Source organism: Calonectris borealis, chromosome 15 (genome assembly GCF_964195595.1).
Source record: "Calonectris borealis chromosome 15, bCalBor7.hap1.2, whole genome shotgun sequence".
Classification (NCBI taxonomy): domain Eukaryota; kingdom Metazoa; phylum Chordata; class Aves; order Procellariiformes; family Procellariidae; genus Calonectris; species Calonectris borealis.
The window spans coordinates 5682659-5710593 of record NC_134326.1 but is presented as its reverse complement, the minus strand read 5'-3'; the positions used below and the strand labels follow the sequence as shown (position 1 = coordinate 5710593).

Here is a 27935-nt window from a genome sequence, read left to right as displayed (position 1 = left end):
CTTCTCTGAGGCAGGGAAAGAGAGATCCATCTTCCTTTTCTCTTCCAGTGAATGTTTTGTTACTTATGCAAAAATTCCAGCAAGGCATTGATGAGATATATTGAGGGGAAAAAAGTCTTTTGAAGGTCCTATTAGGTTAAAGAGTGAAAAATTATTCAGAAATTTATACCAGAAGGGAATGTCCAGTGGGATAGTGTCAGTGTTATCACTGAAAGACAGCTCTTCAGCTTTGAGCATGGAATAAGCATACAGCTTATTCCATACAGACATCAACATACAGAATTAAGGTGGATAGTGTGTTGTATGCTTTCCTCTTCCATATAATCTACTCTTTTATTCATAAATACAATGTACTGCAGCACACATCCCTGTCTCCCTGATATACCATATTTATTGCAAAGAAACATTATCTCAAAATGGGGACATTTTCTTCCCTCCGCGGGGTGTCAGTGCCTGCTGTAGAGGCAAAAGTAAATTCCCTCTTTCTCCTTTTAGTGTGTTCACATTCCACTAGTTACCTTTGCTCTCACCCCTGAGTTGGTCAAGTAAATTTTGCAGTGTGTTTGAACCTCTGACACAGCCATGTTGCAAGGTAAAATAAGCAATGGAGAGGCCATAATATCACCCTATATTATTACACAAGGAAGCCAGCTATGATTTTCAAAATACACTGAAAGGGATTGTTTCTTATTAACTCAACTTATGTAAAATATTTGTTTTATCTTGGAAAATTTTTGCAAAGTTCTTCTATAAGAACATGTGAAATTTCTTTATGATCTCTATTAAACTTTCTAGTTTCCTAGGTGTACCACTGTATCACTGCTTGCCTGGAGATTTTAAATGTTTTCATCACCCTGCACATACTCCTTCTGGTGATAAATACCCCTTTCAGTCTTTCTTTTCTTAAATTTTTTCTTTTAGGATTTTTTAGTAGAAAAAAATTTTTTAATGCATCAGTATACTCTGATGTATCAAAAAGATGTAGTCAAGATTTTAAAGGATTGATACTTTTGCTGATTAATTGGTGAACTCTCAAACCTGTTTTTAGCATAGTCATTTATTTTCTAGTTTAACACCATTGTTGTCCTTTTTAATACTGGTAGGTGTAAATTTGAAATTAATTGTTTTCAAATGAACTCTTGATTCTAGAACCATTAACATCTGTTTCTTAAAATAAACTTTCAAGTTTTCATTTTAATACAAAGTACAACAAATCTTGCAGAAGCACTTTTCCACTTATGTGTATTTGAGATTTGCTGTTTGCATCCTACTCAAGCTGAATCTGAGAGTGGCTTTAAAAAAATTTAAGGGCCTTTAACAGTTTTGTCTAGCATAATGTTGAAGACCAAGGGATTGTTTTCTAATATTCAGATGCATTATTACTTTATTTAAATTATTATCTTACATACCCAATGGAAAAAGCGAGGCATACAGATAGAGAAATGTTTCAAACTAATAATACCCGCTTAATAATAAATGCCCCTTCCATTTATTTTCTATAATTTTCAGGCTCCTTCTGTAGCTTTAACAAAAAGGAGTCTGCATTCTAAAAGGCAGTAGAGCATCTTAAGTATAAACCACATTTGAGGGATACATATACAGCAAGATTGAAACAGGCAAATGTGTGTCAAAGAATCTTATACTGTGACCTCTAGAGTGCCTTTCAAATTATAAATTGTCTTGTTCTCTGGAGCAATCATTGTGAGGTTTGAGGAGATGTTACACTTGATTCCTGAAATGGAAATAAAAGTTGCTGATGGCAGGATAGTCTTCAAAAAGCCTTTTTAGATTTTTCTTAATTTTAAAGTTTTATTTATGTATTTGTTTATTTAAAGTTGTATGCTGAGGTCTTTTGGTTTTAAGTGTAAGATTACATCTCTTGATCAAGCAATAGGTATTGCTATCATTCAGCTAAAAGTTTCTCTCTTTTTTTCCACTTACGTGAGAGGATTGCTTGGGAGTGTGAAGATTTTTAGAGGTGAATGGATAGCTACATAATACATGAATTTCTGTGGTTTTCAAAGATTACAGACCTGTAAGGTCTAATACATATAGGTATTGGAAGTTACTTAGTCGTCATAAGATTCTTTTCAACCTTATTGATATTATTGATTTAACTATGATTTTAATCAACATGAGTGGAAGAAAAAGTAATGTTGCATAAAAGTGTTGGAGTCATGGTTCAGTTATTCTTAGAGTTACATTAGTATGGCACCCATATGAGAGGTAAATCAGAATCAGAATACTTTTTAGTTATGGAACAAGTCTAGTCATGTTTGTTTATGAGAATATTTTCATCTCCTTACAAGCTTTAGGCACTATTGGCATTCTTATGCGGGTCATTGGATTTTGCTGGTGGTCTGCTCCACATATCAAATGTTTTTCTTCCCGAAGAAAAAAGCAGTATGTGAAGAACATTGTGGACCTGGTTGAGTTTTTTGCAGATTTGGATGTTTGTTGGCAGCTGATGTAACAGTTGTGCTACAAGATAATTTTGTGTGGTTTTAGGAGTTGAATTGTGTAGATAGTGTTTCTGTTATTACTTGCAATGTTTGATGCATTGGTTGGTTTGATTTATTGGTTGCAACGTTTGATGTTATTCAGAAATGAAAGCAAGTAATGTTTTTCTCCTTCATAAGCTAGAAAGGTTATACCATGTGGCATTCTCGTGTGGTGCTCTCCTACTGAGAGGTTTTTTTATTACTTTCTACTTTGAGTATTTAAAAGGAGATGTCAAAAGCTGAAAAATTGAAAATGTCAACTCAGCTGGCATACATGCTTATTTCTGGCACTGAATTCTGGCATCTTAGGATGAGACTGTATCCATTAACATGCTTTCAGCTTTTGAGAAGGAATAGAGATGACTATGTTGTAAGACTTTACCAACATAGATGGTTTAAAACACTGCTTTAAATGATTGCATGTCCTAAATGTTTTCCTAAAAATAATTTTTTCTCTCCTCTCAAATACCCAATTCGTGTTTCTGTTTCAGGCCAGAATAAAATTTGCTTTATTCCGGGGATGGTTGGACCCATCTTGGAAATGACTCTTATTCCAGAAGTTGAACTACGAAAGGCCACGATCCCAATTTTCTTTGACATGATGCTGTGTGAATATCAAAGGACGGGAGAATTCAAAAAGGTAATTAAGAGTACTCTGTGTGAAAACTCATTAAAATGTCATGTGGTCAGTTTATTTCTGGGAAATGTGTTGTGTGGGCTTTTCTGCTTACAGAACGTAAAATGCAAGTGAGTGTAGGCTCTTCAGAGTGATTTAGTTAGACTTCAGTAAAACTTTCATCACAATGACAGCAATAAGGCGCTGGAATAGGGGCTCAGAGAGGTTGCAGGATCTTTATCAAAATTTTCAAAATTTTACTGAAAAAGGTTCTGAGCAACAAGACATGACATTGAAGTCAGCCCTCGGTTAAGTAGGAGGTAGAATTAAATGACCTCTGGGGGTCCTTTCTAATCTAAGTTTTTCATTATACCCCTTCCTTGTGACATAGATATTGATAAGCCAAAACTTCCAATTTTTGATATAGAATATCCTGACAGAAGTAGCAGTGAATAGTCAATTATATATTATCAGGTTTCTCAGGAAACTCTGACTTTTCTAAATATTTATTGTGAGAAAAATAACCACTGTGAGGAATGGACATTCCTAAAATGTTTTCTACATTTCTGGTGTGTTCTTGGGCTTACATAGTTATTGATAGAGCTAGAAGATAGATGTTTATTCTTAATGAACCTTGGAGTCTCGTATCTTTCTGAGCTAACAGCTGTAAAAGGTTACTAAATGAGTGAATATAGGTGTTCTCAGCAAGCTCCTCTGGCACACGTGACTTATAGTTGCTGTAAATACCCATATTTCTTACTCTCAGTTCTTGAAATTTTATTGCGCGTAAGGATTTCAGAAGGTTGTGGTATCATCCCATTAGCAGAAGTTTATATGGCTTGGTGCTTCAGACAGATCCATGGATAAAAAATGGAGATGTTTTGTGGTTTGGTATTGAAGTATGTTCAGACATGTGGAGATTTCTTGGATCTATTAGATAGATAAGCAGGTGGTTTTAAAGCCAAATTGCTGCCAATGACAGTTAAACACACTCTGTTTATGTTAGAGGAGAAATACCCCTTCCAGGGCTTAATTTTGGCACAGACACATTAAAACTTTTTTCTATATTTCTGCCAGCTTTTTTATTTATTTTGGTTCAAGCAACTGGCTTTTTTGTGGCTTGCTGAGAAACTGCAGGAAAGATGCTTAGGAAGAGTTTTTTTATTCAGATCCAGCATCTGTGAAATTATTGCATTTTAATATTAATATTTATTTCTGCTAAGCTTATTGAATTAAATTATTTTCTGCCATGCAATATTTTTATATGACATTAATTTTAATTCGTTTTCTGTTTTCCAAGATTAATAATCAGCTAGGTTATTTTAAAACACTTCTTTTTTTTTTAATTGTTTCAGATCATGACTGGCTAGTACACACAGTAATTTGGTTCAGAATGCCTGGGTCTACACTGGACAATATTAATGGGGGTATATTTTCCTTGGAACCGTCTCCCAGTAAATTTCCAACTGACTTAAGTTGGTTGGGTTTTTTTTGTTTGGTTTGGTTATTTTTTTTTTTTTCATTTTCCACTGGTATTTTTCATTTTTTATTGAGGAAAAAACCCCACAAAAAAAACCCCTCATCTTTTGTATTTCTGTTACGAGTATGATAGATAAATATCAACTATTTGAGGACATTTTTCGAACATGCAAATCTTAATGTTTTAAGGTGCTTGGAAAGGGGAGGACAAAAACTTCAAACAAACCATATGCATGTATTATAGTTTCCATAGTTTTAATTTCCTGAACCTGAATGCAATCTGTATAATATATGGTAAAGACATTGCAAACTAATTACAAATTCTGATCTAAACATGTTAGATTGGATTAACCCTTTCAAAATGATAAAGGAGTTTCCTGTGTATAATGTATTGCAAAGGCTTTGAAATGACAAATTACAATTGTATATTTATATTGCAATAACACAATAACATTTTGAAGAGGCTTTATATAATTAAGGTATGATTCTGCAAAGTGCTGGGTTAAAATATAATCCAACATATACTTCGATTTCTTTAAGAGGTAATGGTATATTACTGTGGTATATTAATGGTATATCACCCAGAAATTCTCCAGAGATGTTGCCAGTTTATTACACTTTAAAGATGTCAAGCTATTGTCACTGACAATTTGCATGCATATTTGTAACAACAATTTCTCAGTTTAGCATTAGTTTCCCAGATAACAGCTTCTTTACCTGTGTGACAAACTTTGAAAATAGGTTTTCTCTTTTTCTGATTATTGTGAGATATTTTTCCCTTGCTTAATTATGTAAAACTACGTGAAGAGTATATGAGAGATTGTTACAGGGTTTAACAGGAGCAGCAAGTAAATAATATAGATAACATCTTCAGATACCCAGCTTCAAGAAATTTGATATAGCAATGACTGAGCCCGGTAGTTAGGTTGAAGTTTCAAGGGCGACTGTGCAGACTGGATGTAGTGCTTCTCTGTAAGCTAAGTTTGGGATAAAGAGAAACCTAGAAGCCTTGGAGTTTTAAGAGTTGGCTGATTAGTGATAGCTAACAAGGTGTGACCAGTGGAGAAATATTAACAGGTTTTCTCTCTCTGTATGCACACAGGCTGCATAGATTCTTTTTCAATTCAGAGGGTAAAAAGGTCCTTTTTGACCTTACAAGTAGAGAAATACGGCTGCTGATGGCTCCAAATGGAGTGGTGCCATAACTGTAAAGCACAATAGAAAAAATGATGCAGTAGAGGAGAAAGAATTGTGTTTAACTACAAAAATAGCTTGTTTGCTGCCTTTATTTATATGTCACTATTTCCTAATTAGGGTCTAGATAGACCTAACAAATAGGAATTAAATAAGGTATTGCATATACTGTAGGATTGTTCATATTTTATCTGGGTGAAAGTGATTCTACTTACTCGAAATCCTGCATTTCAAATCAGAGATGTTCTATGAAAACCTATAATACAGACACTGTAAGCCTGTTTCCTCAGGTTATTTTATCAGTTTGTGCTAAGAAACAGGTATCTGGAGATAGTCAAATATGCATTATTCAACTGGAATACATTCAAGCATTTAACCCTTGGGACTATGTGATATAACTACACAAAGATATTCTTTTGATGCCATATTGAAATGTGTTTGACTTCTGGATATCTGCTCGGTGTTTTGATTTTTTTTTCTTTATTAGTTTGAAAATGAAATCATTTTGAAGTTGGACCATGAAGTAGAAGGAGGACGTGGGGATGAACACTACATGCAGTTGTTTGAGTCCATGTAAGTAGTGCATGAGAATAAATGCCTTCAGGATGTGTTTTTATCTTATTGTTCCCACTTTTCAAGTTGGTAACCTCACTTAGAAATAAAACAGAATCTTAGCAGCTTTTTTTATGAAGGGACTGGAAATAGGATACTGTTTCAGTAAACCTGGTTTGAATTGTAGTTTTGCTCATTGAAACTATTTTCCTGGTTACTTTTCAGTATTTTGTGCTCCAGCTAAATTATGAAGAAATTGTACCTAACCTGCATTTCTCTATCCAACTTTCAAGCCAAGATAATCAAATATTCAACCCATTTTTAGTCTTTCCACATTTTTCCTTATAAACTTCCTTGGTTTTATTTCACACTAATAAGAAGAAGGTATTTTAAAATGTCTTACTTGCTTTTCTCAATGTCTAGACTGGACTCCAAGAGATTATTCTCTGGATTTACATGAAGTGACTATCCTGGAATGAGAATATTGTGAAGTGCTACAGTTTAATACATATATTTCTATTTCTATATTTCTAACAATCCCAAAGCCTGATATAGCATCCCCTTCTCTTCTTGGCTGCCCACATTCAGTTTTATTCTCAGGCTTAATAGCTGTGCCTTCACTTGTGGCAGGTTGCATGTGTGATGTATGGGGCAGTGGTGGAATCCTTGCGCCTACCTCTGAGAATTTGTTCCTAGCTTTGTGCCTTAGACTGTAAGAGTGAGCAAGTACATCGCTCATCATATACTTTCTCAAGCACTGATAACCTAGTAGTTATTAAGCATAAAAATGTTGTAGCACTTTGGCTATATGACAAAATCGATATAGGCTTTGTGACATTGAGTGTGTATGTTTTTACTTTCTCAAAGCCTGCTACCTTGTATATATTGTATTTTTGTGTAGGGGGTAGCAATCTTTGCAAAGTCACATCCCTCACCGGATGAAGCATGAAATCTTTGTGTATACCACAATGGAAAAAGGTCTACTTTCGGTGAAAACATAATTTTGTAAGAAATACTGAATTATATAAATAAATAATAATATGTAAATGTTATCTTATATTTAAAATATGTAATTATATTCTAATTAATAGTATAATTTAAAAGAAACATCATTTAAATCAAACATAATTTAAATGTTTGCTATGTTAGTTTAATTTCTGTCCTATGAGGAGGCAGATAAAATATAGAGGCAGACTTGAAAAAAATAAAAGTACTGACACTTTTTAAGCATTATAAAACTATTCTTTGAAACTGATACACTGGCAAGGACAGATGAAGTTTTAAAAATGTCCCTTTCACTTCCTAACATGCAGTGACTATGTAAACTGAGAGCAATAAAGTAATTTTTCAATTTTGAATGTTTACTGTTTGGCTTCAAGTCTTAGGATAGCTAAGAGGTGGTGCAGAGATGTTCAGACTAGCTCTTGGTATGACCGAAAACAGGCCGGCAAGTACATAGCTTTTTTAATCACATTGCTGCAAAGCCTAAACCACGATGCCTGCCTGAACTGTCACTACAATACATCATCTCCAATGCTGGGGATTCAGCTGTCACAGTGGACATTTATGGCAGTGCTAAACTTTCCTTGCTGGTAGTAAGTTTTTTTCCAAATATCCATACTAAATCTTCCTTGCCTCAGTTTAAGCCAATTACTTCTTGTTTTACCCACAGGGGACATAAAGAATCAGTTATTCTGTTTCTCTTTGCAGCAGCTTTTAACAAATTTGAAGGTTGCTCTCAAGTTTCCTTTGGTCTTCTCTTTAGGGTAAACAACCCCAATATTTCGGTTTATCATATGCAATGTTTTCTGGACATTTCTACAATGTCTACACCTATTTTGAAATACTGCATTGCCTTAAAGCTGGAGAGAGTATTCAAACTGAGACTATCAATGCAAAGAGAAAAGCTTCCTTCAGATCTTGTGTATGAGACTCTTTCAAGTTTACTTTTTCTGTGTAACATTGTTTGCTTGTCTTGTTTGCAGTTTACTCTTACATTCAAACATTTTTCTAGAGAACTGGTACCTATCCAGTTAAACCCCATCTTTCAGTAGTGCAGTTAATTATCTCATCAAACATACTACATAGCATTTGATCTTCCTGCCTTTCCAAGGTACCCTTCTTTTTTGACATACCTGTTTTTTTCCCCTCGATACTTTTCCATGTTCTACAAGATTTCAAATTCAAGGTTTCTCCATTTCTAATGATGTCACTTCATATTATCTCCAGCTAATATTTTTTGTTCCATCCTTGAAGTTGTTTAATGATGCCTGTAGAAGGACAGCTAAAGCAGAGGCTGGTGACTTGTCTGTGGTAGGACCCTGCTGTCTTCTCTCTGTTGTTTTTGTTTGTTCTGTTTTGTTTTAAATCATCCTACCTTCACACCTTTCAAAGCAGGGAGTTCAAGCCTCTATCCCCAACTCCCTGTTTCAACCGGATAGAGACCCACTTAAATTGGGCTCCAGATTTATTCATTTGGTCGTATTTTCATCAACTAATTTCCTCTAACTGTCTGCATTCCTGCACAGCTCCAGTTGCCACCTGAATGCAGATATTTAGCAGTAGTCAATGACTGTCTTGTGTGTTGATAATATGGAGCAGATGGGAGGCTGTTCTCAATAGGCAGAAAAGACAAGGCTACCCTGTTTTGGGAAATGAAGGAGAATCTAGCTTTATGAATACAAGTTGTGCTATGCCACTTTTCCTCAGGCTCAGAAAATGAATTCTGGCGTGTTTTAGTTACTAATATAGGCAGAACAGAAAAGAGCATTTGGAAACTTTCCAGTTCCCCATCATTGCAGTGGCCCATGTTATGCAGTTGTTTTCTCAAGCTTTATTGAAAATATTTTTTATTTTAAGACTTCTATTTTTTTTTAAGGTCTGTTTAAAAATTCAAAGGTTTCTTGCTCCCTCCTGAGGGAAAAAAAATATTCCCTTTTTATTGGGATTATTGTATCAAGCTGAGCAAGACAACTTTTTAAATCTTCCCTCATGAGACAGGTATTCCTCTTTCCTGTTCATTTTGTAGTTCTCCTTTATATGTACTCCAGTTCATCTTTCTTTAGTGACTGGAGTTATGTACTATATCCTGGGTGAGATCTAGCAATAGCTTGTGGTTTATTCTACTTGTATTGGAAAGAAATGTGATGCTTGGTGACTTATGTTCATTTCACAGTCAAGTAATATTCATAGGTCTGCCTTGTTTGCTGTCACTCCAAGTGAACCTATGGCAAAAATTCATAATAGTCACATAAATGGTGACTGTACTTTCCTTTAAGTGTCTTACCCTGTTTCTGGTACTTACACCTGTATCCCCATTTTTCCTGTATAGTATTCCAGTCTCCTACATGATTCTGAGGCTTTCTTACTTTCTTTTCCACAAATATCATTTAACGTGCTCCAGCCTATTCTGTCGGTTGTCAACTCTTCAGACCCTTCAGACCCCATTCCATTTGCAATATGTTTAATGTCATAAGCTATGTTTCAATAATTTATTTAAATATTTCAGTTATTGTTTCAGACTAGTCAGACAACAGCAATTAAAGTATTCTGGTTTTATCTGTTAGCCTCTGTCTGTCACATCTTGTACAATATAAATGTTCTTTCAGACATGCATGTACACACTCCCTCTGTCTCAGCAAAATAACCCTATGTTGGATCTGTACAATCAAAGGAATAAACATTAGGTGCTCTTTTTACTTTGCTTGAGTTAGAACTTTGAGACTGGGTACTTTGCTGAGGTCCCATTCTAGGCCAAAACTTTGAGGATTTCTTTGCAGTTGAAGTTAATAGGATTATGTATTTTCTGAAGAAAGTTTAAATAATTCTGAGGAGTAAAAAATGATTTTTGCAATTAATTAAAACTTAATGCTTTATAATGAAAGTTTAAAAAATAATAGTGTACTTAAAGATTAATAATAAATTATTAAATGTATTTGCCTATAAATTGAGCACTGCTAACAAAACGCTAAGAGGTCAGAAATTAATAATAATGTGTCATTGAAACTGCTCAGCTTAAGCACACAGCATAGTTTCAGGGATAATTTTGCAATTGCTAGTTTGTTTTTACTATTTTCCTGTGAGAATACGTGGTGATTCTTATATGTTATTGTGGTGCATATTCTAATATGCATTGCGGTGGGTTGACCTTGGCTGGATGTCAGGTGCCCACCAAGCCGCTCTATCACTCCCCCTCCTCAGTAGGACAAGGGGGGAAGAAAATAAGATGGAAAAGAACTCGTGGGTCAAGATAAAGGCAGTTTAATAAAGCAAAAGCTGCGCACGGAAGCAAAGGAAAATGGAAGATTTATTCTCTACGTCCCATCAGCAGGCTATGTCCAGCCACTTCCCGGGAAGTAGGGCTTCAGTATGCGTAGCAGTTGCTCCGGAAGACAAACATCATAATAATGAATGTCCACCCGCCCCTCCTCCTTTCTCTTAGCTTTTATTTCTGAGCAGACGTCATACGGCATGGAATATCCCTTTGGTCAGTTTGGGTCAGCTGTCCTGGCTATGTCCCCTCCCGAGATCTTGGCCACCCCCAGCCTACTGGCCTTTGGGGGTGAGGGGGATGTATGAGAGACAGCCTTGATGCTGCGCCAGCACTGCTCAGCAGTAGCCAAAACACTGGTGTGTTATCAACACCTTTCTAGCTACCAGTACAAAGCACAGCACTGTGAGGGCTGCTGTGGGGAAAATTAACTCCATCTCAGCCAGACCCAATACGTGCATATAAAAATATATATGTGAATATATGTGTGTGTGTATATATATATATGTAAATGAAAAATGTGGTTTGTCAGCAAGAATCCCAATGGAAAACCAGAATGCTAAGGAGGGGAAACAAGCTCTTAAGCAAAGAAAGAAAATAATCCTTAATGAGGTGCTGGTAATCATTTCATAATGTTTAAACAGTTAAGCTTTGAAAACAAAGCTATGTGAAATATCTATTCCTAAATCACTTTAGCACTTTATAGAAACAGCATATGCTAACATTTTGTTAATGTAACTTGGAACCTGCTATGATGTATAAAACCCACTTTCCTATATTTTTATCAAAAGAGAACTAACTGCTTATTTTAATCTGCAGACAGTTTATTGTTTGGTTTTGCTTATTTCTCAAGGGTAAATTGCTCTGGTGAGGTCTTGCTCGTGAATGTGTTTTCTGACTTAAAGTTGTAATTTATGTTAGTTTGAACTTTCTACTCACACGTAACTGTACAAAGAGAAGGAAATAATTGTTGCATTTTATGTTGCACGATAACAGAGGAAAGGAAGGTCTAATGTTTCTTGCAATAGTGTGGCATTCCAGAGAGTTGAGTTTGTTATACCACAGATGCAGGTTGCTCTGTTCTGAAATTGTGGGTATATCCTTGAATTTGAAGTAATTCTTCAAATATCTTTGAAGAATTTCCTCTCAGGCAAGAAAAGTAGATGTTTCATTTTTCAATTTTGATTTATATCCCATCTGTCTTCTAGATATCTAAACTACCAACCCACGAAGGGAGTTTCCAGTGCATTCTGCAGTTGCATTAGCTAATTTAGTATTTGCCTTCAGGTCCCAACAGTTTTTCAGCTGATGGGCCACTAACTTTCACAGTATTGTGAAAACATTTTTTTGTGTTTGCAGTCTTACAGAGTGTGCGTGTCAGTATCCTGGCATTTTTAACTTGGTTGAAAGTTTTGTTAGCCTAGTTAAAGGCCTCTTGGAGAAACTGCTGGATTACCGAACTGTGATGAATGATGAAAGCAAGGACAATCGCATGAGCTGCACTGTGAACTTACTGGTATGTTCTCTGTTGCAATTCTTGTGTGCGAATGGGGAAGAGCTTTAGAATCCATTTGCTAAAGATGAAGGTAAATCTTCCTGGGGATAGGAGAGTTGACAATGCTCAGTAGTGATTTAAACTCTGAGGCAAGAGATTTTTATATCTATTTGCATGGATATATGTACAAACCTGAAAGCAACGTGCACTCAGTTCTTTGGTTTTGCTTGTATGTTTTATCCACTTTGATTCTGTGGATAAATAAGGAAGTCTACTGTTCATATACCTTTACTTTTTGATAGGCTTAATGTAACTGGGCTTTTGCCAGAGTCAAGTTTTGCATGAGGAACTAACCCACTTGCTGCTTTAGCAACAAAACAATTATGGTTTTTAAGTCTGGGGAAGAAACCTGCAAGATACACTTGCAGTAAGGTGCCAAGAAGATTGAGTCTCTGATCTGGTTCTAGGCCACCCCGTCTTTATTTCTCTTCCTATTTTGTAATGAGGATATCACATAGAGAGATTCCTCCACCAAGAAACGCCTCTAAGCTGAAGAGGAACCTTCGTCAACTTTGAAGGTTGGAAAGAGAACATGGTTAATACGTATTGCACTCACACACTCTCTGTTCCTCAGTAATCACTGCGCAATGTGGTATAAGTTTCTGCAACTCTTCAGGAGGCAATTCTTGTCATACATTTTGCACAGCCTTAGCAACTCATATACCTGCAAAAGTGTTACAGTGACAAAAATGGGCTTTATTCCTGGAATTAGCCCCTTTAGAGGTATTGCACAACAGTGTTACATACCAACGTCAATAAATACCAGCTTCTTTTCTGGCCATGAGGTGTAGCCAGAACATGTAGTTTGTTATGTTAATGCATTTGGATAGCCATATTTTCCTCTTCTCCAACAGAAAAACTTTCACTAATGATTTCATTAGTGAACTAGGAGAAATATACACATGTATGTATAATAATAACACAACTAATTAAAATATTAATTGAAGCAGTAGAGCCAGGTTTAAACTTAAGATAATATATTAATAAATATATATGTAAATAATACATATCTTGTGCTGTCCAACTAACAAGAAAAGCAAAACCTCAGCATATGTATTTTTATCTTGTGTTTTAACAAAAGACATTAGGAGATAACTTTTAAATGTTTGTGTCCCTAGAATTTCTACAAGGACATTAACCGTGAAGAGATGTATATCAGGTATGGCAGTTGTTTTGTTGAATCTGTTTTGGAGAGGGCAATAATATTCTCTTATGAATTCTGGTTTTATCATTGTACTCGGATTTCTGTGACTTAATGTCAGTTTACTGTCCACAATGACTCTGTTGTAGCCCTGGCCTCATTTATATTCTTACTCCATTGTTTGCTTAGCCTTCAGTGATTTGGAATCTATCATATGTATTCATCAGCAGCATTTTTTTCCCCAAGAATCAACTTTTAGTTGATCAAATCACTCAACATTCGTTGTCTATTGTTTTAAATAAAGAAAATGCAGCTAGATTTCAGGATTGATAGAGGATGTATCATACGTTTAGAATGGCAGAAAAAACATTCAAGTTTTGTAGAATTGTGCAGTCTGCCAAGTCTCTTTAAATATGCAACACTATATGCAATGCAGAATTACTAGTAAAGCATTTTTCTGTAAGAGCTATAGTTATACTGGCAAATTCTTTCAAATGTGACATGGCCTGCTACTGTCTCCAGTGGTTTTGCATATGAGCTGCAGCAAATCTTGCTGTTCAAAAGCTCACTATTTCCTGCCTCTCCTCTCATTCTGCAAAATCCGCAGAACGACCTGCACTTCAGCCACTGCAGTAGAAAGCCCAGAATCTCAGCTGGAATGAGCACTGAAGGTGATTCAGAGCTAAACCTGGAGCTATGAGCTGGAGTGGCCAGGGAGAAACAATGCTCCCTCTGCGGTCATTGCTGAGGGGGACACGTTTTCATTTGGGTTGACAACTGGGAATGGTAATGCCTTGATCTGCTACAGCAAGGTGTCAGAGTTGCTGTGTCAAAACTCTTGTTGTGTGTAAGAGGATGGGATGCACTTTTTCTTTCTGGCTGCTGGAAAAGATGTGGCTTAAGTCACAGGATGGGCAATGGTTGTGCTGGTAGCAGCAATGCTGCCCTACGGATCAAGGAGAACACTGGCAACATATAACTTGGAACAACTCTTCTGCCCCTACCATCTTGCAAGTTGTACAGGGACTTGCTTTGTCTTTCTGGGCTGGTATTTTCCGTTTTCTCCTTTACCTTGTGTTATCTCTTGTGCTTGCATCTGTTTACATGGAAAGTGTTTACGTGCAATCAAAAAGTGCTACAGAGAAAGGCAGCTATCTTTAGTAACAGTCCAGAAATAATGGACTCGGAGGTCTGACTTAGACTTTGAGTCTAGTAGTTCTTCCTCTTCCTCTTAGAGGTGGAGCTGACAGCAGTTCACAGGAGGAGGTTAGCTCTTTCTCCTCCTTTTGTGCACAAAGTTTCAGCATACAAAGAGAACAGAGAAAAGTCTGAACAAATGCACAGCGCTTTAACCCCTCTCAGAATGTCCCTAAAGATGCTTTGGGTAGTGACTGCATGACGCCTATGAAGTTTCCATTACAGAGTTTATTTAGAACTTTTTTGACACTTAGCATTCCAGTCATGTCAATATCTAGTCTAATTCTTGTTCTCTCCTCTAACAGATACTTGTATAAATTGCGAGATCTTCATTTAGATTGTGAGAATTACACAGAGGCAGCATATACCCTTCTACTCCATACGTGGCTCTTGAAGGTTAGATTTGCTAAACTCAATGCATAAATAAGCTTTTGCAATTTTCAGATTTATAAATTAAAAAGTGATTGTCTTAATCTCTGATTTATTGCATACTAGTTATTTTCCATAGGGGTATTCAAGTTTGTAGTCAAAAATACTGCGGTAGGTCATACAAAATTAACATTAATTGTTGAAATTGTATTTTCAAAAGGTGATTAAAAGCCACATATTGGTAAAGCTAAACGTTGTAGCAAAAATAGTTTTACTTTATAGTGAGAACTTTGCGTGCAAATTCTGAAGCCATTTAACTTCCATGTCGTTTTCATTTTGCTACTTTTTTACTATCTCAAACATAACAATGATGAAAACTAACACAATTTTTTCCAGCTATCACAGGGGGACATCTAACTTTTCATTTTAAATAATATGGATCACTCTGCCGAATTACGTTTGCTTTCTTTTGTAGCTGGTAATTATTTTTCGCTACAACTGATGTTTATTCTCACTGTAACTGATGTTATCGATAGAAATGGTCAGTAAGATGCATTTCCATTTCAAGAGAAAATTCAAAATTTTAATGTTGCTCAGCAAAAATTTGAGATTTCTTACGGAATTTCTTTTAGTGCAGAACCATATAAATTTGGCCTTTCACAGTGCTGTTTTGCTTAAACTTCATTTTGACTTTTCTGATCATATAAAAATATGAGGTATATTGTAGGTATTGGTATAGACAAAGATAATATTATATGCAAATATTTTAATACAAAAAATCGAAACCAAATCAGTCAAGATGACACCATGGAAATAAAAAGAACTAATTTTCTCACATAGATTTTTATCCAAAATTTTTGGGTGGGGGGCAGGAAGGAACACAGACGTTTAAAATGTTATGTCTAGTCCTGGTTATCACATGAAATACAGCACTTGATTGAAGAGATAATGAAAACATTCCCAGTGCCTTTCCCGGTTTCTTTATGGAGGGGTAAAAAGGACTGGGAAAAAAACACTTAGAAGAGCACAGGGGACCAGACATTGCGGGGGGGAACGTGTGTGTGAAATGTTGAACTCTAAAATCATGTTTTTTTTAATGTGCTTTTATTCTCAGTGGTCAGATGAACAGTGTGCACCCCAAGTCATGTCAACAGAGTTCCAGTGTTCACAGACCTATCGACACTTGAAAGAGAATCTGTATGAGAAGATCATAGAATACTTTGACAAAGGAAAGGTAGGTCTGTAGAGTTCTTCCCCCTTACAAATCTCTTTTTACTGTGTTACTTTATATAGTAGTACTTAATGAATATGCTCTGTATAAAGCGTTTGTGCAGGAAATCCTCTTTGAAATGTGGGTCAAGTAAAAATTGTGTCCTGAAGGCTTATTCACAGAGTATATCTGTTCTATATGAACATATTCTTTCAATAACCGCATTCACAAAGAAAAAGGGCTAATGTTTATGCTGGTCACAAGCATCTTGTCAGGCAGTGATAAAATAATAAAAAATGTTGAATGTACTTTCCTTTACTAGGAAAAGAATGCAGACTACACAGATTGTATTTCTAAACCATTCAGTCATCATCTCCTAAAAAAACCAGACAGTTCAAAATGGATATATTTGTTTCACAGAAGTCTGAGAATTGCATCCCAAACTTAAAATGTAGTAGTTTGATGTTCAGTACCTGGGTTTAGTTCAGCTTTTTAAAAAAAATCTGTTAATAAAATTGCCTGTCAATACAATGACAGTAGAGCTTAGATTTTTGAAAACAAAGCAAAGGACTAGAAACCAGGGAAAAATTTTGCAGTGCTGGATAATGAATCTTATGACCCAATAAGGCCTTTAAGTCATTATGTCTTGTTCAGCTGTAGCCAAAGGTATGAAGGGGGAAGGCAATTCATTGCTGCTTCTTGCAAAGAAAAGGCATAACTCCCCCACGAAAGTCCCTCCTCTAATTCAGAAAGTAGAAGGGTTTTGGTGCCTGTGCAGGAAAATGCAGTGCTATTTATAACTTTTCAGGTTTTTTTGTTAGCATCTGAAATAACTACAATGTAGCAGTCCGCACCCACTGTATCAGAATAATCAAATCCTCATGATTTCTGATCTACCTAGCATTCAGATTCTCCTCAGGTACATCAGAGGAGGTTTGCAGGCAGCTGAATGGAGCTGTCAGGTTCAGAACTACCTAGCCTAGGAGTACCTGGCACCATGTAAAAAAGGTCATAATGCGTGTGACCACCAGTGGCCTTACATCAGTAGAGAATTATGCTGCGAAAACCCCTTTTGTCTCCTTTATTCTGAATAGATGAGAAGACTGACAGAATTTGAGAAATATCCTGAAGAGAGGGAGTTTCTATCTGCTTTAAGACCACTTTTGTGCTGCATACATTAAGTGCCTATAGCAGATGAGAAAAACTGCCCTAGTCTTTCCAATGCAGCTCTGTAATTCCTCATGGTGATTTTCAGAGGTAGCTATTAAGTTGTGTGGAAAGAAACAAGCTGCTACTCTGGGCAAGTGGCAATTTAAGTCTTGTAATTTTTTAGCTGACTAGGAGAGCTGTCATATGCAAGGCTATCTATGAATTATGTATGCTTCAGAATTTCTTGTAAAATTGTGTTTGTTTTAAGGAGAGGCAGATGTCAGTCCCCTCATACACTGCTCCTATGCTTGGGGTATATTCTGGATGTTGTGCACCTTAGTGATTTACTCTTCTTTTTTAATGTAGCTGAAAGGTTAGGTGATTTTTTTATTATCTTATTGTAAGAATAAAGTAGTTTTACTTATTCCTTCCTGTAATGAACCATAAAACACTTCTATTTTTTACATTAATCTGCTTTCCTAAAGTTTATGATTACCTTGAGTCTTCCATTCTAAATGTGCAGTTAATAAATGACTGCAATTTAAAGATAGCATAATCAATAAAACTGTAGTTAAACAGTGAAGCATGAAAAACTTGTTTGTTGGTACTGGATTTACTTTTTGAATATGTGGTTGCATTGCAGATGTGGGAAGAAGCCATCTCTTTATGCAAAGAACTTGCAGAGCAATATGAAAAGGAAGTTTTTGACTATGAACTTCTAAGTCAAAACCTGGTAAGATTATATACAAGTCTTCAAATTATTTCAATCACAGAAATTAGTACTTTTGAGCTATCAAATGATAGAGCTGCGTATGAGCATGTTGTCTACAATTGATTTTTAATTCATTTGTCAAAGAGTTGCTATGTTTTATTGTAACAATTCAGTGGTAAAGTAGAGATTCATAAAGAACTGTTTGTTAAAGTTGCATGGACATCTTCTTGAGATATTTTGAAACTTCTGTAGATGAAATAAACGTGTTCTCACTTAGCGCAATTTAAAGGCCACATATAAAAGAAATATAACAGGGTTTTGAGGCCTTTGTACTGCATTAGGGTAGAAAAAGCACCTGGATGCATTTTTTCCCTGAAATTTTTCTTTAAATTTTAGGAACTCAAATCTTGACAAGCCTAAAGAATTCTGTCCTGATCAGGGACTGGGCAAGTAATACATCACAAGGAATTAGAACTAGGTCCAAAGGCTAGAACGAAGATTTTAAAGGAAGATTAAATGTTCAATTATTTGTTTTTATTAAAATGGAGTTAATCTAAAAAGAATCCCCTCCCCCACATACCTTCTTTTTGTCCACCCCCAAGATTCCACACTTGTGTGATCTTTAACAAAAGTTTAGGGCTCATTCAATAGATAGCCCTGAATCTTCCACAAAGAAACCATGGGAATCAAAACATGATGTTCTTGAACAGTGTTGTGTTTAAAGAAAGCTTCTTTTCCTCCCAATCAATTCTGCTTTTATCATAAACTAAAAGATAAAGACAATATTTTTGCTAATTCCATTTAAGTTGCAGTATTGCATGTCTCATAGATATAACAGGAAATAAAAATAGTAAACCTAAATGACACCTAGTATTTTATGAAAATCATTGTTCTAAGCCCTTTACACGGTTTGGGTCCTTAGCATGATGCTAGGGCAAAAGTCTGAGTTGATCCATACCTCAGAAAACATTTGAGTAAGGGAGTTTTTCCAAATGTGTTACTTCAGTAATGTTATCAGTTAAGCGTTTAAAGTGTAAAGGGACTTTGGTGTTTGTTTTTTTTTTTAATGCTAGTAAATTAAGGGTAAGCCTGATTCTGAGGTCAAATAATTAAAGTTGAAGCCATACGCATTTAGCTAAGTATTATATTTGCATATAAATGTAAACAATATTTAACGTACCACAGCAATGTCATGTGCATGCTAACTAATTATTGCTATAGCTTACCAACTGATAATTGATAGCTCTGATAGCTGTAGTACATAGTGTAGTACTACTGTAGAGGTTAAAAAATAAATGGGAAAAAACCCCAAACAGAAGTAATTGCAGTTGGTTTTGCTTTCAGATTCAACAAGCAAAGTTCTATGAAAACATCATGAAAATTCTGAGACCTAAACCAGACTATTTTGCTGTTGGGTATTACGGCCAAGGATTCCCCACATTTCTAAGGGTAAGCCTGTTTAAATTCTTACGTTTTTCATCTATTTTCATATGCTTCTAAAAATATGAGTGTACTCTACGAATGTAAGTGAGTCTCTGGGGATATTTGCCATGGATTTAGTTTTGCTTGGATGCAGGACTGTAGTCAAAATCTGAATTGTTACTTGTAAGAATATGCATGAAATACTTTCAGATGCGTTTAAGTTGATTCTTTCTGTTAGTTTGATTGTGGAAACTAGAAGATACATCAGGTAGTGAGGGTGATAGATGACAGCCAAATGCAGCAATATGATGTAATTTGGTATGGGCAGCTCTTATGGTACGTATTTCTTAGATGAGTCCCCACACAGGGTATTGATAACTAGTAGAATGTCATTAACTAACCTGTGTTCAAATTAAATCAAAAATTCTGTTTCATATGAAGTTGGTATTTTTAGTGGACCTTATCATGAACTGACAAGCATTTCAGATTCATATTGCCTTTCAACTACAACTGAAATATATTACGAATGTAGAAACAGTGTATTTTTCAGACGAATGCACTCTATAGCCAAATATTGTGTTTTTCACAGTGGGAAATAGTAGATAAGTAGGGTAGGGAAGAGTATAATATAGAGCAGGTGTGTAGTGATACTGAGCTGGTATATATTCCCTACTTACCTGATAAACAGCCTCCTGGGTTGGAGGTGACAATTTTGTTTTCTAGCCCTTCATGGATTGTTCTATGGTGAATTTGTCCAGTTGCTTTCTGAACTGATGCCCTCCAGAACATACTGTGGCCTCACATTTCACAACTGTGTGTGTTGGAGATTCACTGCTGCCTTTTTGTTGTCATCTGATAATTTCTCTACGCTAGTTCTTACAGAGAGACTGAACAGTCGTTCTTTAATCACCTTCCTCATGCCGTTCATGACATACTGTTCCTTATAGTCTTGGTTGTTTAAACATTGCTTCCACGGCAACCATTCCATATGTTTTAACATCCTGGTTCCCTTGCTGTCCATTTTCTAGTTCATGAGATGGAAGGACAAGAAGTGTACATAGTATTTGAAATGTGAATACACTATGAATTTGTTTAGTGCAATACTGATGTTTCTTCTTTTGTTTTCCTGTTTTCCTCGTAAAGACTGAAGTTCAGATTGCTTTTTTGATCTCTAATATGCATTGAGTTGACATGTTCATACCAACTGTCTTGTATTACTCTTTTTTTCTTGAATGGTAACAGCTAGTTAATATCTTAGGACAATTATGGTAAGCTTGAACTGTTTTCATTAAACAGACCTCTATACACTGAATCTACTCTCTCAGTTTTCTTTACTTTTCTCCATTTTTGACGACCGTGTGAGAAATCAAGAATCCAAAGGGTCTGTTTTTTCAAGAAACCTGCTAAACTTATGCAGGTTTCATGCACAACTGGCTTTTACTTCAGTTTTTTAAAAGATCATTGCTTTCTTTTAACCACAGTAGTGCATGTCTTCAGAGCATAAAACTAACCTGAATATTTGATGTTTTCTTGTAGAAAAAAAAAATCTTTTCTTCCATACTGCAATGAATATGGTAGCTTTCCTCCCACTTGAAAAGCAATGAAAGACACCTATTTCCCAGTTTTAAAGGCCAAAGTTGCCTTGAAAACATTGGAAAAATAGTGAAACGATATGCTAATATTACACCAAAGGAAGCATGCACCTTTTGTTTCCGGTATTATAGAAGTATCTTGTTAAATGAAGCAAACTGAACCACGAATGAGCACATTTGGGGTTCGACTGTATTGTAAATGAGGACATTGCATAATACCAAGGAGAAGGAGCAGGCAGAGGAAACTTAATATATTGGTATTAAAAAGCTGTGAAACCTGGACCCAGAATGTATTTGAAAGCAAATCCTTTTACTTGACAGACAAGAAGAAAAGGGATTTCAGTACTTTTCTTACCTCCCATTCTGATTTTGTTCTGCTCTACAGGAGTATCCTAAGTGGTGATGCCAGCTTATCTTCATTCTGTCTAATAGCATAAAGTAGGGTCTCTAGAGCTGCATTCCAGCACCTGGTCAAAATGGTGCTTTATAGTTAATTAATATTCAGAAGACAGTAACACTCATTCCAAAATGTGGAGACCCCATTGTGTCTTTGTACTGATAAACATGCATCTCTGCCTCAGCATCATACAGCCCAAGAAATCAGCTATTTATTCCTTACAGAACAAAGTATTCATCTACCGTGGGAAGGAATATGAGAGGAGAGAGGATTTCCAGGCACAACTGATGAGTCAGTTTCCCAGCGCAGAGAAGATGAACACCACCTCAGCACCTGGAGAGGATGTGAAAAACTCTCCTGGTCAATGTATCCTTAAACACGTGGGAGGTTACAGAACGAAGGCGGGTTGGGCAAACCTTGTTTTTAGCAAGAGTTAATCTGTGTGGAACAATCATTTCCAAACAAAAGATGAAAGTTGATTATATGTGGCAGCTCAGTTTGCAGTTTTGCTTATCTGTCCTGCATGTCTTTTATGGTTTGTTCCTAAGATGTTTGCTCCTGTTTTTCTCACAATTCTAAGGAGTCTGTCTCTTTCAGTCATCGTAGAATCGTAAAATCATTTAGGTTGGAAAAGACCCTTAAGTCCAACTATAAACCTTGTCCACCACTAAACCACTAAGTACCACGTTTACACGTCTTTTAAATACCTCCAGGATGGTGAATCAACCACTTCCCTGGGCAGCCTGTTCCAGTGCTTGATAGCCATTTCAGTGAAGAAAATTCATTCGAGTTCATACATGGTTTTACCTTTATTTTCTTCAAATGGCAAAAACAGTGATGAACGCTTTAATTGGCCAAGTTTAAAGTGGCAAATTGTCTATTACCTCACATTCCTAGCTGTTGTGTCATGATACTAAATTCATGTCTTCCTTGAACATTGTTCTGTCTGGCACTGCACCTTGGGTATCACCTGTATTTCTTGGCAACATAAATATGCCTTATGTCACTCTCAGAAATTTTCCTAGGAAAATTAACTCATAAACATTGTTAACCACCTTTTAAAATGCCCTAAGTTGTTCTTGTTTAGAAGTACTCTAACAGTTGCTTGCATGCATTATCTTTTTCTTCATGTTCTTATTTAAATCATTACTGGCTGAGGAGATATGAGATCACCTCATTGTATCAGACATTTTTTTTCATGTGTTGATTTTCCTTTATTAATTTTCAAGGTAATTTTGTAACACTTCACATGCTCTCTTGAGTCTATTCTGATGGAACCTGCTGGAGGAGAAAAGGAATACTGCTTTCTTTTTATGCTGTTGGGACTGAAGCAGAGAGTATTACAGGCTTTTCTAAAATAGTACATTAAGCTTGAAAGCCAAGCTCTCTTAAGTCTGTCTTGTGTCTTAACTAATTTTTTTTTTTGAGATCATATGCTTCAGTCCTTTCTTGAAGTAGAATTTGATCAAGTCTCTTTGCAACTAACAGGAGATATGCGCTACTTATGCACTTAAGAAAAAGCTGCGGAATCTAACCAGAGGGCATGAGTTTCAAATACACTGAAATATTTAAGAATATGATATATTTACTTACAAATACAGTATTCAGATTAAAAAATAATACTTCCATAGACAAAGGAAATCTCAAGTAAAACGGCTGCTCAATTACAGATTTCAAAGATGAAATGCTAAATATCATGACATTATGCATGCCTAAAGCTAAATAGTGAAACTGTTAACATCAGATGTTGTTGATGTTATTTTTGTAAGTTGGCTGGACTTTAAAATTTAATGAATGATTCAATGTGATAAATTCAGCTACAGATATTCAAGCTCCGTAAATAATAAAAATATGCAGTTCAAAATTAATATTAATATATATTCACTGGTTACTACTGGCAGATTTTTCCTTTTTTGGCCAAGAAAGCTCCACAAATGAAATCCTGAACCCTGCAGATTTTTCATCAGGAAATGTCTTTTTTTATTATTATTGTGATTTTTTATTTCCCTGCAACATACAGTATTTCATACGTATAGTTAATAACGTGCCCTTAACTTTCACGATTTCAGATATCCAGTGTTTTACAGTGCAACCAGTCCTGGAGGAGCAACCTAGATTCAAAAATAAGGCAGTACCTGATCAAATTATAAAGTAAGTGAATTTCTGTAATAGATAATATAATGACAGTCAGTCCATATTCCTAAACTGACAACCATTATTTTGTGAACTCAGTCATTTGCCAATGAATCTTAGAGCTTTTATTGTCTTAGTTTGCTGACTTATGTATTCCCTAGGAATTTCATGAAAGAACATATACCCGTCTACCACTTAAGGAATAGCATATGGTTACAGGATGGGGAGGTGGAATCCATGCTTTGGATCCAAGTTATTCAGTTTTCAACACAGCTTCTTAGACAAGTGATGGAGGGGGGGTCTTAGAGGTGACTGGCAGTATGAGAATGGTTGAGTTGAAGGCTCTTGTACAACAGAATCTTGTTATGACTTATCTTGCCAAGTGCAAAAGACATGGTGGCAAAATGGTTTCCATTGGTACTATGGTCAAGAATTTGTAAAGGAATAAAGGAAATGAACTGTCCAAAGTATTTTGAGAACAGACTGGCCAACACTTCCAAACTCCTAAGCCAATGTAGAACAGGTTGAACTTACTACATGCTCCTAATTAAGTGTTCTGACTAAATGTGTGAAAAGTGATGGTTCATTCTAATCGCTGATGCCCAAACTGCATACAGTACCTACTGGAATATTGGCTGACTTCAGGCTTATGAGATTTTTGGCTCCAAATCCATCAATATATAAAGGGGGATTATAAGAAAGATGGAGAGAGACTTTTTACCAAGGCCTGTAGTGTCAGGATGGGGGGCAATGGTTTTAAACTGAAAGAGGGTAGATTTAGATTGGATATAAGGAAGAAATTTTTTACTATGAGGGTGTTGAGACACTGGAAGAAGTTGCCCAGAGAAGTTGTGAATGCCCCATCATTGGAATTGTTCAAGGGCAGGTTGGATGGGGCTTTGAGCAACCTGATCTAGCGAAAGATGTCCCTGCCTATGGCAGGTGAGTTGGAACTAGTTGGAACCTTTAAAGGTTCCTTCCAACTCAAACCGTTCTATGATTTATATGGTTGCAAACATGGTCAATAAAAGCTGTTGCTTATCACTAGCACCTGAATGAAAACTTTCAAGGTAATATTTGTTAAATTGTAATTTAAGGACAGCAAAAAGTACAAGCACCATCAGTTAAGGCAGGCTATATTTTCTCCCTATTCTTGTCAGTGCTTTGTGAAAGCACAAGGTATGACTGAATCTCCCTAACTGAAACTGGTTAAAACAGGCATTTTAAGCTAAAATTTCTCCAGGTAAACAGAGGCACCTGCATTTTTAATGCAAGAGAGGCTTTGCAATGCCTCCACACTTGAACAAACAAAAACTCAGACTAAACCTTTTAACAACTCTTGTATTATGACTTTCCAAAAAGAGACTGAAGATAGAAGGCTTCTTTTTATCAGCTGAGATGAGTTCATTTCTAACTGTTTCACAGCTGGATTCAAACCAGATATCACCTTTGTCTCCAGCCTTCTCTACAGAATCTTCACTGAAATTGCAATTGATTCAGAGTGGAAAAATAAGAATCACTTCCCCACATACACCAAAATAAATAAAGCAGGTACAAGCACAGGTCTTGTACTACAAGATTAAAAAAAATAAAAAAAAAAATGAACTGTGGTCCCAATTTCAACTTTAATTCACTTTCAAATCAGTAACTGAAAGACAGCTTATAAATCTGGTCCTGTTTGACTAGATTTTGGTGTAGTGCCAGCCACATTTTGAGCTTGTAACAGTTTTATTTAGTGAAGTGCTCCACATAAAGTACAATCTCTTGTCATATGGAAGATTTTTAACTCTTTGTCTCAGCTGCAGAATTCAACCAAACTGCTAATTTCATCTGGTCTCAAAGATTTATTTTTATGAGTGCACTTTATTGGGCATTTAATTGTTAATTATGTTAGTTGATGGCAATGCATTTATTCTATCAAAGAGCTTCAAAATATCTGTCCTTTCAGATGGAACTGTATAAAGTGATCTGACTTGGTATGGCAGTATTTTCCACTTTCTTTTCTTTGTTGATGAAGATAATCTTAGTAGTTTGGATCAAAAATCATAGGTTCCTATGAACTGACACACCAGAAGTTTGCTTAGCTCAGCTGTTTGGGGTCTCTCCATTTATTTGTTTCTCTAGGCTTCCAAAACATGGCTTGGTTTTACTGTAAGATATTTCTGAGATTTTTTTTTTGCTCTGCAAAATTAGCTTTTACTTAACATGGCTTTAAATTTAATTCATATTTAAAACAAAAACTAAAAACCAAAACAAGAGATTTTTCTGTGGAAAGCAAAAAAACTTAGCCAAAACTGTGCAATCTCTGTTCTTTCAAATTAGCCGGTGCTAAAAGCCGAGTGGTTATGAGTTTAGTGGAAATATATGCTCACAGTGATTGGGAATGATTCATTAGCTAAGTAGAATAGACCATAACATGAATTTGCAATAGAGTCTTTACATTAATGTCCCCCTCTACAAGTATTTATATACATTTTCTTATCTATCACAAGAAATTGTTATTAATGGCTTCAAATGTTTAGTTTATTGAGTAAGTATTGTTCTGCATTATAAGCAGAATTGTTAGACGTGATTAAACTAATTTGGCATGCGCCGTGGATGAAAAAACGCATGTATTTCAGTCCAGGTGAATATATTCGCTCTGTTCAGTCAGTTCTTTTTAACAAAATATACTCCTTTTGTATGCCATTGTAAAGCAGGCAAGCAGTGTGCATGCCACAGCAAGAATACAGGAAAGTAAAAATCTTTTACTAGACCTTCTGTAGGTTTTAACATTAATCTGGAAGTTCTGGAATTTTTATACCTGGAAATTACACCCAGTCACAAGCTGAAGCTTAATACTTGTAAAATACTGTGTGTTGACCCTGATTTATAGATAAAGTAGTCGTCTCCTGAGTTTTCAGTAAAGTGCTTTTCTTCTGAGCAGTAAATTTGCTTTTAATTACAAACACAACTGAATCAAAATGAAATATTTCACTGTGATAACAATATCCATAAATTTCTCAATTCTGTATTTTACAATAGTCTTTTTTAAATCTTTCAGTTTTTATAAGTCCAACAATGTGCACCGGTTCCACTATTCAAGACCAGTCAGAAAAGGATCTGTTGACCCTGAAAATGAATTTGCTGTAAGTAAATGAGTGACAGGGTGATCGTTGCAGTTCTGGTAGCTGTGACTGAATTTCGATCTAGATCCTTTCTTAGTCTCAGATTACTCATTACAGACACCCTAACTTTAGCATGTGGTTCAAAAAAATAAACACAAGATTTCTCTATTTCAGCACTACACGTATGTACTTAGTGATACATCACTGTTTCAGTTGCAGGTAAACATTATGTAGTTAAGTATGTTCAACACATTTGTGTTAAGCGGTAACATATTCTGGTACAGATTTTCATTATGAAACAAGATGACATGTAAATAAATATCAAATGGTTTGCTGCTTATAGTTTACAACACTGTTGTCAGCTGCCAGCTTGGCAATGAGAGGTGTGTATTGTTTGCTTTCATTAGTCCTGTGAAATCTTGACAGACTAGAGTACTACCTATGTAATTTTTATTCCCATGCATGATGGTGTAATGCTGAGAAGCAGTCTTCATTGTTCAAATATTCTAGGAAGTCCGCAACACCATAAATTATTTTTCAGTGTCATGCATAAAAGTGTGGTAAGTTTCTATATTTTAATTTTACAGATATCTGGTATTTTCTAGTTGGTTGTGAAAACCATACCATCCAATATTTATGGCTAAAGCTGTGCTCTTGGGATACTGATGGGAAAAGCCATTTATTTCAAAAATGTACAATTTCAGTTATGTGTGTGCTGATTAGTGGTGTCAACCACTATGTTTCATGTAAGGAGCTTCTTACCTGCTGTTAAATTAAATGCTTCAGATGCAAACTCTACCCTGACATCCCAGCTTTGCACTGTATTATCAAGACTTATGATGTACATTTGCTTCCTTTGCAAACTGGAGAGTTTTGAAACCATTTATGAATATACCTTGAAATGGTTTTACAAAAATTAAATCGTTAATGTTTTCATTGCTGATGACAATAGATAATATGCATACTTACTTCAGATAGGTCGAAATTGGGATAGTTGGAGTATGTCTTCATTGCATTCGTTACTATGTTTCTCAGTACTGGCAGTTTAGATGAGCTGATATTGGTAAAATAAGGAGAAGTAGGGTAAATGAACTAGTGGCATTTTAAAATACCAACAGCTAGTTTTGTTCAGAAGAGGAAAAAGAAAGGGGGAAAAAAAAAGTAAGAATGCTGGCAAGTTGTAGGGCTATTACTGCTTTTAATTGCAGAAATACGTTTCGAAAGTGGAGGGAGGAAGTATAATCTGGGTAGAGGTGAGAGTAGGTCATTTAGTTACAGTCATTCAATCTGTAATGGCAAAAATAGGAATAGATACTAAAAGATTCAAGGGTAATTTTCT

General features: G+C 35.7%; 1 protein-coding gene across 1 annotated transcript in view; it reads left to right on the top strand.

The window, feature by feature from the left end:
- Window positions 1-27935, top strand: part of DOCK2 (dedicator of cytokinesis 2) — a 207038-nt gene that overhangs the window by 163637 nt on the left and 15466 nt on the right. The window contains exons 33-43 of the mRNA XM_075164094.1: window positions 2993-3141; window positions 6278-6363; window positions 11972-12128; window positions 13286-13326; window positions 14811-14901; window positions 15989-16108; window positions 17877-17966; window positions 19290-19394; window positions 21581-21722; window positions 23426-23507; window positions 26533-26617. Of these exons, the coding sequence (XP_075020195.1) occupies window positions 2993-3141; window positions 6278-6363; window positions 11972-12128; window positions 13286-13326; window positions 14811-14901; window positions 15989-16108; window positions 17877-17966; window positions 19290-19394; window positions 21581-21722; window positions 23426-23507; window positions 26533-26617 (1148 nt within the window). The remainder of the gene's footprint in view (window positions 1-2992; window positions 3142-6277; window positions 6364-11971; window positions 12129-13285; window positions 13327-14810; window positions 14902-15988; window positions 16109-17876; window positions 17967-19289; window positions 19395-21580; window positions 21723-23425; window positions 23508-26532; window positions 26618-27935) is intronic.